Source organism: Prionailurus viverrinus, chromosome X (assembly GCF_022837055.1).
Source record: "Prionailurus viverrinus isolate Anna chromosome X, UM_Priviv_1.0, whole genome shotgun sequence".
In the NCBI taxonomy this organism is placed as follows: domain Eukaryota; kingdom Metazoa; phylum Chordata; class Mammalia; order Carnivora; family Felidae; genus Prionailurus; species Prionailurus viverrinus.
This window is the reverse complement of record NC_062579.1, coordinates 12,924,688-12,944,798: the sequence shown is the minus strand read 5'-3', so window position 1 is coordinate 12,944,798 and position 20,111 is coordinate 12,924,688. Positions and strand designations below refer to the sequence as shown.

The 20,111-nt window shown below is 43.9% G+C and overlaps 1 protein-coding gene across 7 annotated transcripts in view; it reads left to right on the top strand.

Annotated features, from left to right (window-relative positions):
- The window catches only part of MAP7D2 (MAP7 domain containing 2), a 108,771-nt gene that overhangs the window by 39,866 nt on the left and 48,794 nt on the right, over nucleotides 1-20,111 (top strand). For all 7 annotated transcript variants that reach the window (XR_007149043.1, XM_047844652.1, XM_047844651.1 and 4 more), the window contains 2 exons: nucleotides 13,742-13,819; nucleotides 14,873-15,036. Coding sequence is in view for 6 of the 7 variants with exons in the window: in XM_047844652.1 (XP_047700608.1) it covers nucleotides 13,742-13,819; nucleotides 14,873-15,036 (242 nt within the window). In the remaining variant the exon portion in view is untranslated. The remainder of the gene's footprint in view (nucleotides 1-13,741; nucleotides 13,820-14,872; nucleotides 15,037-20,111) is intronic.

Sequence of the window (20,111 nt, the reverse complement as noted above, 5' to 3'; positions counted from 1 at the left end):
AGGCATTTTGGTGATGATTATGTGCCAGGTTCCATGGTGAGGAGGAGAGTCATTCTTATTGTTCGACCTTAATGTCAAACTGCTATGCTCTTCGCGATTGTTTGGACTTCACCCAGTTCTGCACTTTAAAAAAACAAACAAACAAACAAACAAACAAACAAACAAAAAACAAAACTTGTCATTCTCTCTGTTGTGCAATTTTTGTTTAGGAAAATCATTTAGGGATCGTTTGAGTCAGTAATATTCTTATCACATCTGAATGTTCTGGAAACTATAATTCAGTTAGCTATTTAAAATTTTTTTTTTCAACGTTTATTTATTTTTGGGACAGAGAGAGACAGAGCATGAACGGGGGAGGGGCAGAGAGAGAGGGAGACACAGAATCGGAAAGAGGCTCCAGGCTTTGAGCCATCAGCCCAGAGCCCGACGCGGGGCTCGAACTCCCGGACCGCGAGATCGTGACCTGGCTGAAGTCGGACGCTTAACCGACTGCGCCACCCAGGCGCCCCTCAGTTAGCTATTTTAAAGGAAGCCTTTAAGAATATATTTTATAAAAACATAAGAACAGCATAGATTTGTGTATATTCTTATGTAGTTCCATATTTCCCCACTTCTTTATTTTCAAGGATTCTTTAGTGTCTGTATATATTTTTTAAAATTTATTTTGATGCCTGGATATCTGTACCTTCATCCTAGTACATCAGTGGCTGTTGAACATAAAAGCTAGCTCTAGCCCTGCCTCATTCAAAAGTATAAATTATGACATCATCCTTGAAAAAAAGACATGTTGAAAGTAGTGAATTAAGTGGTAATAATGACTTTTTCTTACCATTGAAAATAGAATTTAGGGGCACCTGGCTGGCTTAGTCGGTAGAACGTGCGAGTCTTGATCTAGGGGTTGTGATTTCAAGCTCCACATGGGTGTAGAAATTAGTTAAAAATAAAATCTTTAAAAAAATAGAATTTAAACCAGTTCAGAAGATTATAGCATTTGAGAAATCGATTGGATCAGTGGTTCTCAAAGTGTGGTCCTCAGACCAGTAGCATCAGCATCACCTGGGAACTTGTTAGAAATGGAGATTCCCAGGCCCTGCCAGCCCTACTAAATCAGAAGCTCTGAGGGTGGGTCCCAGCAATTTGTTTTTCACAGGCCTTCCAGGGGATTCTTCTCATGTGTGTTAAAGTTTGAGAATCACTGGATTAGTGTTTGCCCCCAAAATTCTCAGATGAGTTATTAAGCTTTTGGGAGAAATGGTATCTTTCCAAGACACAAATTGCACTTGAAGCTGCCCAGTTCTGCTATTATCAGAGACAGAAAGTGGAATTGGTGACCACTGAAGGGTTTCTGTAATCCTCGATTCCCCTGAAGTTTCTGCCTAGGCATTTGTTTCTAAAATAAATACTAGAAATTCATGTGATAGCCAAAGAAATGGAACTCAGTAGCCAAAAGCGATTAAAAGCAATTTCTATCTTTACTGGAGATTTGGAAAGTGTTAGAGGATTGAATTTAACCTGCAACTCTTTGCCTGTTCTTCTGGCTCCCAGTGTTATACATACCATACCTTCCAGGAGTCTCTTGAAACCCTTCCTGTGTTTACCTCCTAGGCAGAACATATACACAAAGGCAGCCCTAACTTGGCTTCTGACTCCCATGTCCACCTCTTACTTCTTCTCCCTTTTTTTCCTTCATGTAGGTTTGCTCCCCTTGCTAAAGTCACTTAATCAAAGCTGGTTCACTTCTTGCAGTCCTGAAGCCCTTTTACCTACATCCGCCATCTGTATAACAAAATCCCAAGAACTGATCCACCGCATCTGATGGGCAGATGGAGGAAGCCAAGAGGATAAAGACAGTTCTTTTGCTGGTGGATGAAAGGGAACAAATCTCTCCCTCTCCCTCTCCCTCTCCCTCTCCCTCTCCCTCTCCCTCTCCCTCTCCCTCACCCTCTCCCTCACCCTCTCCCTCTCCCTCTCCCTCCCCTCCCCCTCCCCCTCCCCCCAAGTAGAGGGTTGAATTGGGCCTCTGAGAGCTCTTCTACTTGTAATTCCTTGATTTGGGATCTCAAAAGTACCGATCAGGCATTATTAAATTTACTTTTGGGGGAATTTTTGTGCATTGTACACTGGTATGATTAAGCCCTGATTTTAACAGTGTTAGGGTTGATTTATTATTCTCAGAGTGTCTTTAATGGATATGAATTTCATTTTGAAGAAAAATCAGGTTGCCAAACAAGAATCTTCTTTACCTGTTGATATTGTTGGCTTTCATCATAATCCACTGCAGAAAGCAGTTATCTCGAAGTATGGGTGGATGCTGACAAGGTCTACTGAGAATTGAGATTTAGTTCCACATTAAACGAAATTTAATTTGAAAATTTAGTGACCCTCTGGCATTGTAATTATTTTTGAGATTTTAATTGAAAAATATGAGTCAGGAATATGTGATACTTTCTGAACAAAAACACTACCCTCATGCAAAGATGAAAAAGGTTCTAGATTCTGTCCAATGATTTTCAATGTAGACTGGTAGGATTGAAGTTCAATGAAATTTCAGGCTTTATTATTTTCTAGAGCATTTTTGCATATACCATTACCCCTTCCTGGAATTTTCACCTTCCTGCCCTTCATTGATTTGAATCTGATCCTACCTTTCCTCCCCAAGGAGAGCAGCACAGTCTAGGAAAATTCACAGTGGATTAAGGGTCAGAGAAATAATGAGAATCCTCCTACTTAATATGACAGTGGGTGGGTCTCTTGACTTAATTTTGAGTCTCCATATCTTTAATCTCCAAATATAACCCCCCTAAAAATAATAGCCACTAACATTTCATGAGCATTTAGCATAATGGAAAGTTTTTCACATATATCATTTCATATAATTATAACTATTTACCATAGCACATTTATCATTTATTCACATTTTTTCATCTCCTCCCCTTTAAACAAACAGTAGCAGACATGGGGCACCTGAGTGGTTCAGTTGGTCAGAGTGGCGTCTGACTCTTGATTTCAACTCTGGTCATGGTCCCAGGGTCCTAGGATCAAACCCCGTGTTGGGCTCCATGCTGAGAGTGGAGCCTGCTTAGGATTCTCCCTCTCTTCCCCTGTGCCCCTCTCCCCTGCTTGTGCTCACTTGCTTGATTGCTCTCTCTAAAAAAATTAAATGAATACATTTTTAAAAGTTAAAAATATTTAAACAAGGGTGCCTGGGTGGCTCAGTTGGTTAGGCATCTGACTTTGGCTTAGGTCATGATCTCCTGGTTTGTGGATTCGAGCCGTGTGTCAGGCTCTGTGCTGACAGCTCAGAGCCTGGAGCCTGCTTCAGATTCTGTGTCTCCCTCTCTCTCTGTCCCTCTCCCACTCGTACTCTGTCTCTCCCTCTGTCTCAAAAATAAATAAACATTAAAAATATATATTTAAACAGAAAGCAGACTTATTTCTCTTTCTTTAAACTTGGAAACAATCGGGGCGCCTGGGTGGCGCAGTCGGTTAAGCGTCCGACTTCAGCCAGGTCACGATCTCGCGGTCCGGGAGTTCGAGCCCCGCGTCGGGCTCTGGGCTGATGGCTCAGAGCCTGGAGCCTGTTTCCGATTCTGTGTCTCCCTCTCTCTCTGCCCCTCCCCCGTTCATGCTCTGTCTCTCTCTGTCCCAAAAATAAATTAAAAATGTTGAAAAAAAAAAAAAAATTTTAAACTTGGAAACAATCATTTTTCTCCCCATTTTATACAATATAAGAAAGATCTTGAGATTGTGTGGCAGATATATATATATATATATATATATATATATATATATATATATATGATTTTTACATGCTCAAATGAGCCACATGCATTCTTGTTCTATGAAAAATGTTTTGTTGGAACCAGATATATCATTTAGATACTTGAGAGGAAAAAGTAAAACCAGTAAGTTGGGACACTTGAAGGCCACAGATGAGATTAACTAGGCCATGGATTTTAACGTTTATTTATTTTTTTGAGAGAGACAGCATGAGCTGGGGAGGGGACAGAGAGAGAGGAAGTCACAGATTCTGAAGCAGGCTTCAGGCTCTGAGCTGTCAGCACAGAGCCCGACGCGGGGCTCGAAGTCATGAACCACAAGATCATGACCTGAGCCGAAGTCGGATGCTTACCCAACTGAGCCACCTAGGCACCCCACTAGGCCATAGATTTTAAATCTTGTGGAGCCCTCTACAAGGTGGTTTTATATTTTGTTTTCTTTTTCTTTCTTCAGAGTTTAATTATTGCAACATAATTCACATAACAGTTACCATTTTGGAGTGTAAACTCCTGTGCGTTTTGGTACATTTACAACGTTGTACAACCATTATTACTGTTTAATACCAGAACATTTTCAGCACCCCTAAAAGAAATCCTGCACCCATTAACAGTCCATCAACTCCTTAATTCCTTTTTTATGACTGAATAGTATTCCTTTATATGGAGATACCATGTTTTATTTATCCAGTCAATAGTTGATGTGCATTTAGGTTGTTTCCACTTTGTGGCTGTTATGAATAATGCTGCTGTGAACATTCATGTACAGGTTCCACTCCTCTTTTACACCTACCAGCACTTTATTGAAGGGTATGCTCCCTGGGAACTGACAATGAGGGGAAAGGTATGTGAGCCTGGGAAGGAAGGAGAGGAAATAAAAGTTGCTGCATCATCAAGCTGACCACCACCTTGCAACCTAACACAGCTAGTGGTGCTTGGACCCACAGGCCATGTCCAGGGAGCTTATGAATCCCAGTGACTCAGAGCAGTTCACTGGTCGGAAGAAGGGCAACCAATTCATCTGTTTTCACCTTCCTGTCTCAGTCAGAGTGCATGCTACAGGGCCTTAATCCCTTTGTCCTCTGGGTCATGTTTCTTGGCCTCTGTGGGAAGTCTCTGTAGGACTTGCCTAGTCAATATCAAGATGTTTATGTTACTCCTTTTGAGCTGGTGCCATGCATGGGGGCTTCTCTGTTGGGGGCAGTGGCAGGAGCAGCTTCCAGGGCATGGTGAGTGAGGCAACTACATGAACCATCCCTGGAACAATTATGGCTGAGAAATGTAACAAGTGGCCAAGGTCCAGGGTTGGTGAGGCCATGAGACTGAGCATTCTAGGGTGGTGCATAATCTGGGTCCTGTATGCTGAGGGATCAGAAAATGTTGCTTGTTTGCTGTTGGTTGGTCGGTGGACTGGTTTTCTGGTTATATTGCTGTGTAACAAACTACACTAAGACTGAGCAGTCTGTATTGTTGCATTCTTTCTCAGGGTTCTGTGTATTGCCTGGGCTTGGCTGGGAGGTTTTCACTTGAGATATTTACTGAGGGACACCTGGAGGGCCAAGGTGACACACTCAGAGGCTGGCAGTTGGCGGTAGCTATTGGCTCTGTTGATTGGAGCACTTCCCTGAGACCTGCTGTTTGATTTAGCCTTCTCAGAGCATGGTGATGTGTTCCAAGAGGGTGAGACCCCAGAACTGGCATTCCATATCCCTTTTAAGTATGGGAAACTGAGTCTTCTAAAGTTATATGAGTGGGTCAGGTCATACAGAAGCCACAGGAGTGATGTCCTTGTCCTGATGCTGTCAGAGGATCATAGGAAATAAGGAAATGTGTGTCTTAATATCCCCTCCAGGCCTGGCACATAGTAGGTGCTTGTGAACTCACTATTTATTGAGTGCTTAATGTGTACAGAATATTATACTAGGCCATCAGGGCTACAGGAAGAAATGGAACTTGGGCCTTTCCCTTAAGCTTATCAGGGGGCGCCTGGGTGGCTCACTTGGTTAAGCGTCCAACACTTGATTGTGGCTCAGGTCATGATTTCACAGATTGTGAGTTCAAACCCCATGTCGGGCTGTGTGCTGGTAGTGCTGATAGCCTGCTTGGGATTCTCTCTCTGTCCCTCTGTCTCTTCTTTCTCACAATAAAATAAACTTTAAAAATCTTTTTAAAAAGAAGCTTATATTGGGGTGCCTTGCTGGTTTAGTTGGTAGAACATGTGACTCTTGATCTCAGTTATGAGTTCAAGCCCCACATTAGGTGTAGAGATTACTTAAAATCTAAACAAACAAAAAAACAAAACAAAAAACCCCAGAAGCCTATATATCCTAATAGATGGATTGAAAAGGGGGACAATGAGAGAGGGCCTGTGGAGGGTGGAGCTTCTTGTGCTTGAGAACCACAAATGAAAGAGAGAGGGACCCAAATTTGGATTAAAGAGGGAAAATGGCTGAGAGAGGAACAGCACTGATGGAATTTAGAGGGAAGATTCATTTTAGAGGCAAGAGGCATAGTAGGAAAAGCTGCTTTCCTTTATTTACCTTTGTACTCCTTGCCTAATTCCAGCAGGATAACAGGTACAAAGATGCTTAAAAATGTTAGTTGTTTTTATAGACATTACTGATGGAAGGTTGAAATGATCTACAAATGGGGAGGTTTTGGTCAGTGGGACATAATATTCATGGTCTGTTCATTCAGTAAGTATTTGAGTACCATGTGTAAGGCACTGGGGATTCAGAGGTAAGACAAGAGCTTAGAGGGCAAGGGGTAAATGAACAGGCCTAGACTGTAGCATGTGGGGCAGTAACAACTGTGGCAAAGGGAAATGCTGTGTTGGGAGGGGGGTGATGCAGACAAGTGATGGATCATCTCTCTGCATTCCTTCCTTCCCACTTCGAGTCCCACATTCTGCTGGGTTCTGCACATCCACAGAGGAGCTACAGGCAGGGCCTTGCCCTGTAGATCAGCATAGTCTAGAACAGCAATTCTCAAGATGTGGGCCCTGGACCAGTAGCCTTACCTGGGAACTTGTTAGAAAGGCAGATTCTCTGGCTCACCCCAGGACCACTCCATCACAAGCTCTGAGGGTGCCATCCCTCAGTCAGAGTTCATAAGCCCTCCAGCTGGTTCTGATGCATACCTCAGTGGGAGACATAGTGGGCTAGGATAATTCTCAGTCCTCCTGCTGCATGTTAGAATCATATGTAAGCTTTTAAAGCACCACTACCCTGGCTACACCTGAGATAGTAGGTCAGCTTCTGGGAGGGAGATGCATGCATCTGTCATTTTTTAAAAGCTCTATGGGGAACCTGGTTGGGTCATTCATTTGAGGGCCCAACTCTTGATTTTGGCTCAGGTCATGATCCCAGGGTCATGGGATTGAGCCCCATATCAGGTTTCTCACAGAGTATGGAGCCTGCTTAAGATTTTCTCTCTCCTTCTGCCCCTTCTCTTGCTTGTGTGCACTCTCTCTCTCTCAAATTAAATAAGTAAGCAAGTAATTAAGTGAAAGCTATCAAGGTGATTCCACTGCATAGCCATAGTTGAGAACCACTGGTCTTCATGTACTTAGATGAGTCACCACAGAGGTGAATGCATCCATGCCTGCCAGTCTACAGAGGGGAGAGCCCCCCACAGGAGGGGGCTGGCTGGAATTGGACTTCCCATTTGATAAGCTCTTCATTCATGGTTCCCTTTCTTTTTTCTGGACACTGACTCAGTTGCACTGATATGAGTATGATTGGGAAGGTTTCTTTAAAATTCATTTATTCTTTTAAAAGTTTATTTTTATTTATTTTGAGAGAGAGAGAGCATGTGCACAAGTGGGGGAGGGAAGAGAGAATCCCAAGCAGGCTCTGCACTGTCAGCACAGAGCCCAATGCAGGGCTCGAATCCATAAAATGTGAGATCATGACCTGTGCTAAAATCAAGAGTTGGACACTTAACTGACTGAGCCAACCAGAGGACCCTAAAATTCATTTAATGCAATTAATTTTTGAAAGTCGAACACAGCTGGCTTCCCCTGAAAACGTTGTATTTTGATAATGGTTATTACCAGTACCATGAATAATTGATAACAGTTCATTAATATTCTAGTGAGAGAGTGCTCAGGCTAATAAAATTCATTCATTTTAAAATTAGTTTTTAAAAATGTGTTGCTGCAGGGGCACCTGGGTGGCTCAGTCGGTTAAGCGTTCGTCTTTGGCTCAGGTCATGATCTCACGGTTCGTGGGTTCAAGCCCCATGTCAGGCTCTGTGATGATAGCTCAGAGCCTGGAGCCTGCTTCGGATTCTGTGTCTCCCTCTCTGTCTGCCTGTCCCCTGCTCACATTCTTTCTCCCTGTCTCTTAAATATAAATAAACATTAAAAAAAATTTAATAAAAAAATGTGTTGCTGCAGCCCAAGGATAATGGGAAATTACTCCAAGCAAGAGCACATCAGTGAAGCATGAAATTTTATGCTATTCTGTTAACATGAAATAGTTGTTTAGCTGCTCAGTATCCCCATTTCATTCGCACTTCCATAGGGATGAATTGCCCAGGAAAAGGCCTCCATTTTAATGGTGCACATTACCTGAACACTCTTTTCCTGGGAAGCATTACTGCATCAGGAATGGGGCAGGTGTGGCTCTGACATGGGCACTCCTTGTCCTTTTCCTAGGTGGGGCACCTCGAGTAAGGTGTCCTCTGCTCCTCTTTGTCTTGGGTTTCCTTAAGGCCTTCACTCTTGGGCCAGATTCTTTTAAATTAAACTTTCTGTTTTGAAGTCACTGTAGATTCACATGCAGTTATAAGCGATACTACAGAGAGATCCCAGGTACCCTTTACCCACTTTCCCCCAATGGCACTAACTTGCAACACTGCAGTATACTATCCCGACAAGGGCAGTAACACTGGTACAGTTAAGAATAGAGGACATTTCCATTACCACAAGGATCCTTCATGCTGCCCTTTTGTAGCCACCTACTTCCTCCCTTCTGCCCCTCTTCCCTACCCCCTGGCAAGTTCTATTCTCCATCTGTTCTCATGGGGTTCAGAGATAAAATTGGGTCTCTGGTTTAATAAAAGAGAGACAAGAATATGCATATAGTACAAGGTACAACGGACAAAGGATGATTGATTCAGTAAGAAAACTATAAACACTTTAAGGTTTCAGGCCATACAGGAAGAAGGCTACTTTTAGGAACCAAATTCAGCATTAACCTATAAGTATACCATGACTTTAGAGGAGGTCTCTTGGTATTGTTAATGTTCGTGTATTAATTGCCTTTGCTGTGTTAATCATGATCTGCCTTGATTCCTCTGACTGTGTTGCACTAATGGTAATAACTGGTTAAGTCCATGGCCCCTAACAAAAAGGGGCTGTGTGGTTCATGCTCTACCCCAAGATAAGCCTGGAGCCTCTCAGCTGGGGCTCCTGCATGGTCATGGAAAGTTACAAGATAGAAGATGGAGATATGAGTTAATTATTTGGCTTCTCTTCACATGAATGTTCTAGAAATGATTGCTTGACAGTTCTTGTAATCAGGAGAGGCTGATGCTGTGTGGAGAAATGAGGCCCTAACCCAGTCTCAATTATTCAGCAAAACTCAACCCTGATAGAACTCTGAGATCTCCCTTATCCATGTGTCCCAGAGTAGCTAAGTGTTAAGGGAGAGAATCACAGGAGGGAGCTGTCAGACTTCTCTTTTAAGTGCTGTCCAGTATGATAGCTACTAGCCTCATGTGGCTAGTGAGTACCTGAAATGTGGCCAGTGTGCTGAGAAACTAAACTTTTAACTGCATTTAATTTTTTTAAGTTTATTTAAGTAATTTCTACACCCACCATGGGGCTTAAACTCACAACCTCAAAATCAAGAGTCACATGCTCTTCTGACTCAGCCAGGAGCCCCTAATTGCATTTAATTTTGATTGTTTTATTTATGTAAAAATTTTTTTAATGTTAATTGATTTTTTGAGAGAGAGACAGAGACAGAGTGCAAGGGTGGGGAGGGGCGGAGAGAGAGGGAGACACAGAATCCAAAGCAGGCTCCAGGCTCTGAGCTGTCAGCACAGAGCCCAACGCGAGGGCTCAAACTCACAAACTGTGAGATCATGACCTGAGCTGAAGTCAGACATTTAACTGACTGAGCCACCCAGGCGCCCCTAACTTTGATTATTTTAAAGTGAAGTAGTCATATGTGGCTTGTGGCTGCCGTGTGACTGTACAGAGACTCTAGTTTACCCATTTTGGACTGTTTGAGTCACTTCACCCTCCTCAGGCCAAAGGAGAATTGCTTTTCATAGTTGTCTCCAGGATTCTCTGGCTACTCCCTTTACCCACCCAGCATCAGCCTCTCTAAAACATTTCCAAACCGTTAGTTTGAAGAGGAAGCAAATAATTAGTCTGCTTGAGCAGTGGCCAGATCTGCGCCCAGCCGGTCAGTGCTTGGCTCACAGCAGTGCTTACTTGATACTTCTCTGATGAGTTAGATTTATACCTCTCTCCACATTTGCAGGCTTAGTCCTGGGACAAGGATGAGATTTTTTTTTCCCTGTGTGTGATACTGGGTCACAGCTTTCGTTCATGGGCATGGAGATCAAGTTGTTACATTTCTTCCTTAGCAGTAAAGCAGTAATTAAGAGTGTGAGTCCTGGAGTCAGATTCTTCGGTTGGGATCTGGCTTCTCCACTTTCTGATGGTGTGACTTCAGACATGTTAATTAACCTCTTTGTGCCTCCGTTTCTGAACCTATGAGGGTTGAAATAGATTACTCCGTCATAGGGTGATTGAGCCAAGTAAATCCAAGAAGTGCATAGGAACTGCGTCACCTCCTACTATGAAGCACATGATGATGACTATGAGCATAATGAAAATTTTCTGGAAAGGAAATGATTTGTAGCTGTGACTCTTGCAAGTGGCCACAAGGGGGAAGCCTAAAATCATGCATATCCCAGGAACAGAGTGACTTCTGTTTGTAAAGCCTCTGGGTAATGTGGCCAGTTCCAAATGTGCTTGGCCATTTTAAACCTTCAGGTTTTTTTCTTCTTTTTGAAGAACATTTTCAGTGTTTCTTTGGCTGTACCTCAGATAGAGGGCAGGCCCATAAACATCTGAAAGGTGGCATGGGCAATAGAGTAAAGTTAGGTCCCTCTAGGATGGACAGGTTGATATAGGTGCTGACAGAAACAAGCATCTGTTCAGGGGTCCTAAGCTTCTCTTTGTAACTTTTCACACAGAAAAATTCTTATTAATTAAACTCTTGAGGGAGATATTAGAGCCTGAAAGTGCCAGAGAAAAGAGAAACCTGGTTTTGTTTCCCTTTCACTGACTACATGCCTACCTTTGAGCATTGTATGTACACCTCAGGGGCACTATTGGGGGACAGTGCCCTGAGCTGAGGTGACCCAGAAATACGTAAGCCACCCTTGCCTCCATAGCCTCTCCCTCCTCCCAGGGAGACTGAGTCAGAGGAGAACTCTGCAGCCAGGAAGAATGAAATGAGGGTTCTGCCAACTGTGTGGGAGCACAGAGCATCATGGGGTCTGGGGAACTGTGGGATCTTGAAGGTGGGTGGGGTTTTAATAGGTACAAGGAGGATGTGAGAGAAAGAGTGTTTTGAGCTAGAAGGTGTGTGGAAGAAAGGGCCAGTGCTGAGGTCAAGTTGGGAAGAGAGTTTGAGATCAGACTGTGGGGAGCCAGCAATGATGATCTAAGAAACTGGACCTTCAAATTCTTTTTAGATTAGTGTCCTCAATTTATTTTATTTTTATTTTTTATTTATCAAGTTAGCTAACATACAGTGTAGTCTTGGCTTCAGGAGTAGATTCCCATGATTCATCACTTACATGCAACACCTAGTGCTCATCCCAATAAGTGCCCTCCTCAATGCCCATAACCCATTTCCCCAACCCCCCACTCCCATCAACCCTCAGTTTGTTCTCTGTAGGGCCTTCAAATTCTTGATGATGATCATGTTGTTGGTAGCATCATAATTATTAAGAGTTGACTAAATAAAAACATGGGGCACCTGGGTGGCTCAGTTGATGGAGTGCCTGACTTCGGCTCAGGTCATGTCCTCACGGTTCAGGTTCAGGCCCTGCATCAGGCTCTGTGCTGACAGCTCAGAGCCTGGAGCCTGCTTTGGATTCTGTGTCTCCTTCTCTCTCTACCCCTCCCCTGGTTATGCTCTGTCTCTCAAAAATAAATACAACATTTCGGGGCGCCTGGGTGGCGCAGTCGGTTGAGCGTCCGACTTCAGCCAGGTCACAATCTCGCGGTCCGTGAGTTCGAGCCCTGCGTCGGGCTCTGGGCTGATGGCTCAGAGCCTGGAGCCTGTTTCCGATTCTGTGTCTCCCTCTCTCTGACCCTCCCCCGTTCATGCTCTGTCTCTCTCTGTCCCAAAAATAAATAAACGTTGAAAAAAAAATTAAAAAAAAAAATACATTTAAAAAAAAAGTTGACTAAAAACAAACATGGGTAATGGTACTTATAGTCCAGGTTGATTTTCTAGCATTTCAGTCTTGAGCTTCAGTATGCCTGATACATAATCCAGGTTGCAAAATCAGATGCTCATGGGAAGTTGTGACAATCTGGTGTTTATCACATCCATCCCTGTCTGTATTCTTCCTACCTACACTGAGTCCAAGTCTCCAGGTCTTTCCCCTGGACAGTCACAGGAACCTCTCCAAAAGGGGTGCAGTAACTGTGGCAGCAAAGCACACAATAAAGTCAGCATGTGCTATTACGAGAAAGGAGGTTCTAGGCACCATGAAAGTGAATCTGGTTGTACTAACACAGAAGCTGATTTCTCTAAGATGTTGTGCCTGAACATTATATAAGTAATGCTCCTGAATGATTGATTGTGACTGAGTGCAGTAAATTATTTCTAATCCTAAAATGACCATAAAGATCATTTGGTCTTTGATTCAAAAAGCTCTTTATGATCCTGTAGAAGATGGGTAGAGATGCAGAGCTCCTAGGTTGTTTCCTGGACATTTTGTGTCAGGGGGTGTGGAGGGGGGCTGTCATCTATTCCATTTTATTTGTTGTAGGTATTTAAATGACAAACAGGAGCACATTATATTTCTTTTTTCTGATTCTAAAATACTAAGATTGAGGGCACCTGGATGGCTCGCTCAGTTAAGCATGTGACTTCAGCTCAGGTCAAGATCTCGCAGTTCAAGAATTTGAGCCCTGCATCAGGCTCTGTGCTGACAGCTCAGAGCTTGGAGCCTGCTTCAGATTCTGTGTCTCCCTGTCTCTCTCTGCTCCTCCTCCACTCATATTCATTCATTCATTCATTCATTCATTCATTCATTCTCTCTCTCTCTTTCTCACACACACACACACATACACACACATAAATAAGTGTTTTAAAAAATGTAAAAAAAATAAAATACTAAGATTGACATTGGAGCATATTTAACAGAACCCAAAGTCAAAATTCAATGTTATATTTCTCAGTGCTTACTCAAGGAGCTTGTACATGTCCCTCAGCAGTTGGCTCCCTTCAGAAAATAGAATGTTCACTATCTGTGTAATAGTTGTGTCCACTTTTGTGCTTCTCATCTCCCCAGGAGCCAGGCTCATGGAGGCCTTGTGTGCTTTTCTGCACACTGCCAGACCTCCTTGGCACTTAACAGCACTTTCTGACTCCCTCCAGGGCCAGTCCTGGGGACAGAGGACTAGGGAAAGGGCGTGGTTCTCCAGGATTGGTATTGGGGCCACTATAGCACTTTGGTGGGTGAGTGTGAAGCTGTGACTGTCACCCCTCAGCTCTCAGGGCCTGGCCGTGTGTGTCTGTGTGTGTGTGTGTGTGTGTGTGTGTGTGGTGGGGAATGGTGGATTGGGCCCCCATGTGATGGTGATGGTGATGGATGATGTATGTGTATGGCCAGACCCAGGGTGTGGGACCAGTGGCCCCTTACCCTCACCAGATAGGGAAAGAGGGAAAAATAATTTCATCATGTTATATTTTTTATAGGCATGGATGGATTTTTAAGATCTGATGAGAGACAAAGACTAGCTAAAGAAAGACGAGAAGAGAGAGAAAAATGTCTTGGTAAGTTGTGCCCTTTGGCTATTTATGTACAAAGGCATAAAGATGTGGTGGTGTGTTTTCTGAAGATCCTTAGGAATTTATGACTGAATGGGAAGAGAGCTAGGACAATTGCTAGATGAACATGAAGAACTGGGGGGTAAATCTATACTTATGTAGCAAACATTGAACTTCTGCTGTGTTCTAGATACTCTGCTAGAGACTGTGGATAAGATGGTAAAGAAATGAGAAACAATCACTGACCCCGCCCCCTCAGGCATCCATTATGTGCCCTCACTTATGCTCTCTCTAGGGCATCTAGAAAGGCCATCATCAGAACTGAGAAAATAAGCAGTTAAGACATTTTCTGTGTTAGAATGGGAACCCATTTGAGAAAAGCTGTCTTACCTCTTGCAAGCTATAGACAGAAGGGTATGATGTATTCCCCACAGGGTACTGGGAGGTAGGTAAATAGTGGTTTCCCCACTGAATTGAGACAAATGAGCTTTCAAATTCCTGATTGCCTCCTGGTGGTTGGTTTACACATTGCATCTCCCAGGGAACCCTTCCCTGACACAGCCAGGTAGATAGTTTTAGGAAATGTCTTGAGAGAGGAGTGTCTTGAGTTTATACCCCCTTGCCTAGGTCAATGTCTTAATTATGAGAAATGCATAGTTAACATGTTTTTTAGTGTATGTACCCTTAGAACTCATTTCTCAACCTAGTGTATGGCTTGCCCATTGTGGCAAGTCTCACTTAATGATAGCAATAGTTGTAGCTTCCATGTGTAGGGCAGTTACTGTGCACTTTCCGTGCATTGCCTCATTTAATCTTCACAACATTGTGATTTTGCGGACATGATGGTCTCCACTTCACAGAAGAGGATTATGTGGTTAGCATGCTCAGGGTCACCCAGCTAGTGGCAGACATGCCAGAACCCTTCATCTCAGTCACTATAGCCTAGAATCCCACTGGGCTCCTTTTTTGGTCTCAGTCTTGTATCTACATTTTGGTCTTAATCCAAACAGCATGGGGTGCTCTGGTAATGACACCTCTCTTCTGCTTTCCTTCCCCCAGCTGCCCGGGAGCAGCAAATCCTGGAGAAACAGAAAAGAGCTAAGCTCCAGTATGAAAAGCAAATCGAAGAACGATGGCGGAAACTGGAAGAGCAGCGGCAGCGGGAGGATCAGAAGAGGGCTGCTGTGGAAGAGAAGAGGAAGCAGAAACTCCGGGAGGAGGAGGTAAGGTCCAAGGACCTCCAAGCCTCTCAGTGGCTCACACGGGGCTTGGTGCTCAAGGGCATCTGAGTGTCCTGCCTAGCTCTAGGGTACAGAAAACATCTCATACCATGTCTTCTCTCAGCAGCAAGACATGGTATAGTGAAAGCAACAATGGAATAAGAATGAAGAGACTTACTCATTCAACTCAGGTGTTAATTTGCTCTGTGACCTTGGACAAGCCAATTGGCCTGTCTGGATATTTGCTTATCTCTGAAGTGAGGGGTTGGATTTAGCAGTCTCCAAGGCCTCTTCCAGACCTAATGTTCTCTGAGTTTGAGACTCAGAAGGAATTATGGATAGGGACCTGCTAATATAGCCCTGGGGGTTGTGCTGTGAGCCTGTGCCTCTTGGATAGACATGAGGCTGGAGGAAGGGACCTGAAGGCAGAGGAGAGGGTGAGGGCAGAGGGTGATGGTCCTCATATTTCATAGCTGGAAAAGCAAATAGTTTTCCTTTAACTACAAAGATGCTAGTATATTTAAATTTTAATGTGGTTCCTTGCTTTAATCATCCTTTCTCTCCAGTTACCTTTTTAAAAAGAAATGGAATGTAATTACCTCTGCAGAGTCCTTTGTTACTAAACTTTGAAAATATATTTAGAAAGCATAGTTGGGGTATAGATTTTCTTAACAACTATATTTTAAGGATGTAATCATAGCCTTGTATCAGGTGATGATCATTTTTTATTCATAAGATCTAATGACTCATCATTTAGTATGAACAATATAGAAGCTTGTTAATCGCTAGCACTATAGGATTCAGAGACATTTGAATAAATTTGGTATCTTTTTAAATTGCTGAATGGTTTATCACTATATATCTTTGCCCCTTCCTCTTTTTTAAATTAAAAAAAAACATGAACATGTGCACATGAACACATACACACACAGTTAGACCCATCTTTGCCTATACACCCCTTATTTAAATGGCGATTTCTGGGGTGCCTGGATGGCTCTGTTATTTGAGCATCCAACTCTTGATTTTGGCTCAGGTCATGATCCCAGGGTTGTGGGACTGAGCCCTGCATCGGGCTCCACCCTGAGCGTGGAGCCTGCTTGGGATTCTCTCTATCCCTTTGCCCCTCTCCCCTGCCCACACACACTCTCTCTAAAATACAATATGATACCATACGATATGATACGATAACGATTTCTTTGTTCCTCTTAGCAAAGGGAAGTCATTGCAAGGATCTTAGCCCTACTTTGCCATTTCTGGCTGTGGCCTGATGGCTACACGGCTTCATCTGTTCCCTGTGCAAATCCCAGCTCCACTACTAGGAAGCTGGTAGCCGGGGGTGAGTCACATAGCTGCTCATAACCCTCTAACTTACTCTCCTCAGCCCAAAACAGAGGTGGTCACAAATGACTTTTTTTTATAATTTTTTTTAATGTTTGTTTTTGAGAAAGAGAGACCGAGCACAAGTGGGGAGGGGCAGAGAGAGGGGGAGACACAGAATCCGAAGCAGGCTCCACGCTCTGAGCTGTCAGCATAGAGCCTGATGTGGGGCTCGAACCCACGAGCCATGAGATCATGACCTGAGCTGAAGTCGAATGCCCAGCCACCTGAGCCACCCAGGCACCCCAAGGAAATGACATTTGTGAAAGTGCCCAGCAAAGCACCTTGTACAGAGTAATGTTCGGAAATGTTAGACTCCCTTCGGTGACTTCAGCTGAATCTTTAGCGATTGCACTTCCAGATAATTTTCTATTTGCTTTGTGTGTTTCCTTTCACCCCTAAGATGGGTGATGGTGGGGAGTGGAGGAGGATGCTGCCTGACCTTTGTCATGACACATACAAGCTGAGCTTGCTTCCGTCTTCTCCCCGGACACAGAAGGGCAAGGCTGAGAGCCTGGGCCTCCCGTGGTTGTGTAGCAACACAAGGAAACAGCAGCCGTCCTCTGCCACTGCTCCCACCCCCAGGGCCCCCAGAGTCCCAGGTGGAGCTTAGGGACTTTCCACATACAGGCCAGCCTGGTAACCACAGCAGCGTCAGCAGTCTGCTGGTACCGAGATCTGTTTGGCATTCTTGTGGGTGATCTTTGGAGAGGATGGATAGGTCTGCACTTCAGGAGCCCCTTTCCAGAGGAAACCCTGTGCATTTGCCTTCATGGTTCGATGGAGATCTTCAGCAGTGCTGCTGCCTGCTTGGCACATGGCTGTGGAGATTCTCCAATCTTTTCTTCTTCTTATCATGTTCTGTCTCTGTCAACCAGGGAAAAGTCTCTATAGGAATGGTTCATTCCATTGCAGCCCATTTTGCTTCTGTAGCTTATTAGTAAGTATTCAGGTTGCCCACCAAGTCCTACATCTCTGGGTCTGGTATTAGGAGCTTATAAAAGACCTGTTGACTCCACCCCTCCCTCCTAGCCCTGGTCTGGTTCCATGTCCATAGAGTTGCCATGATGTTACTTTTGGTAACTCCTCATGTCTGTGTGGGTGAGCCCCAGACTTGGCCAGGAGGCTTCCTATCTACTAGTACCAAAGTGGGCACCACAAACAGCCTGACTTCCTGGGGTTTTGAGGACTGGAAGGGCTGGAGGCTGGTCAGGCCTGTCCTTGGGGAAGGGGGTGTCCAGTATCCACTTGAGATACTGAGCTTGAGCTCATTCCCTCACTGAAGGCTGCTTTCTCCTCAAATTGGGTTCTTCTAATTCTTACATGCCACACAGCTCCCAAAACTGAGGCTTCTGGAACAAACCCTTGTCACCTACTTGGGTTAAGACTAACAACACAATATACTCACCCATTCTCCACTTGGCGAAGTATGGTTTCCTGACTAGAGCCCCTGAGAAATGGAGTTTGGTGAAGCCAACTCCATGGTCCTCATGTTAAACAGATAACCAGGAAAGCCCTCTTTCAAAGAGTAGCTTCATTTCTGTGGGATTTTTTGACACATCACAACTTCTCATACTCTTACTGCTTGATACCTAGAAAAATCCACCAGGCTGACTGTAAAAACGAAAATTTCATTAAACAGAGCTAGCCACTCTCAGAGGGCATTGGCTGGCATGGGGCCATGGTGACTATATGGCCTTCTGGCCAGATGTAGACATCTGTTTGTAAAGAGAAAGACCTTCTGCAGAGCCCTACTGAGAACCTCTTGGGGGCTTGTCCCCACACTGTTCCCCAGAACACATGTAGTAAGGGCAGTGGAAAAGGCACAGCCAGCTCTCCACTCCTGCTAGAGATGGCTGTCTGGGTCATCGACACTGCCTGGGCAGTGTCCTGCTGGAGGCCTTTTACACTCCTCAGCCAACTCTGTGGCTCACCTTGGTCTTGGTTCTCCTCTGAGTTCATCCAGGCAGACCTAAGGCCAGAGTTAAAGGGGTCAAGGGTGAGGTCCCCTCATTCCTTCCTTCCACTAAGGCTTACCCAGTAGAGGACATTCTCAGGACAAGAATCTACCTTGCCCTTTCCCCATCCTCTGTTGATTATCCAGTGATACTCAGGAGAATGAGAATTTGGCAGGAATTTCAGTATGCAGTATGCAGCTATAATATTTATTAATAGTGTTATTCTGGTGTGATTGAACGTTCTCGCATGCTCTGTTATGCTCAGCCTTTCCTCTAACCAGTGGTTCTCACATTGAGGTCCCAGGACCAGCAGCATCTGCATCACCTGAGAACTTGTTAGAAATGCAAATTCTTAGGGGTGCCTGGGTGGCTCAGTTGGTTAAGTGTCCGACTTCGACTTCAGCTCAGGTCATGATCTCATGGTTCATGGGTTCAAGCCCCACACCAGGCTGTGTGCTGATAGCTCATAGCCTGGAGCCTGCTTCACATTCTGTTTTCCTCTCTCTGCCCCTCCCCCACTTGAACGCATGTGTGCTATCTCTCTCTCTCTCAATTATAAATGAACATTTTTAAAAAATAATAATAATTTTCCTCTTCAAATCTGGATTCAGCTAATGTTGGTTAAGGACATATTATGCTAGTTATTGTCTCATAGACTTGAGTGATCTGGTGATATGGGTACTGTTATCCCCACTTTTTTTAACGTGAGGAAAAAACTTTAATTAGGTAAGTATACATAGGAGTTTACAAAAATATCAATATCATCCCCATTTATAGATAGAAAACTTATGCCCAAGGATGTTAAATTATTAACTCAAGGTCATAGGGCTAGAAAGTGGCAGGCAGAGGTGCGATTTGAAGCCATATTTCCTGACTCCAAATCTAGGATTATTTCCATTCCATCCAATGAAGGAATAGAAAAATCTCTCTCTCCCTCTCCCTCCTTCTCTCCCTCCTTTCATCTCTCTTTCTCTCTCTCTCCCTCTCTCTCTCTCCCTCTCCCTGTCTGTGTCTCTCTCTCTCTTCTCTCTCTCTCTCTCTCTCTCTCTCTCTCTCTCTCTCTCTCACACACACACACACACACACACACACACACACACACACGATAATACAATATACGACTAACCTCTAACAAGAGTGAAGTGGACCAGTGCTTTGACATATTTGAATTATCCCATTCTGATGATTTTGAGTTCCATAAGTCTCATACCATAGAGTTTGATTACCACCTGTTTTTCATCATCTCTGCAAAAGTGTGTGACACAGAGTAATCGTGTCTTCTCTTAAGGATAGCTTCATTTTCATAAACCTCCTTATGATTCGAAGGAATGTATCTCTAACAGTGGAATTTGCAGCAACTCAGTGGGTAGGGGGGTAGATGGCAGAGGTTTTTTTTTTCTTTGAGGTAACAGAACAGTCCAGGAGTAGGTATGGCTTTGGGTGAGCATTCTCTTGTAATTATACCCCTATATAGCTGCTCAGTTTGGCTGACAAGTCTTGGTGTTCTTTGTTGTCATTGATCTCCTAGTAAATGAAAGAGTGTCTTGTGAGATCCTTCTGGCATGTAGGAAATCTCCCATAACCCATTCAATACTAAATTCACTCAAGGTAAAAAGTTTCAACACTTGTATTAGGTCACTGGTTAAATATTTCATGTTAAATCCATATAATGAAATAATTTTCAGTCCTGGTCTCAAGCGACCGTACTTCAAGTGTCAAATAGTCAAGAAGTTCTAGTCCCTC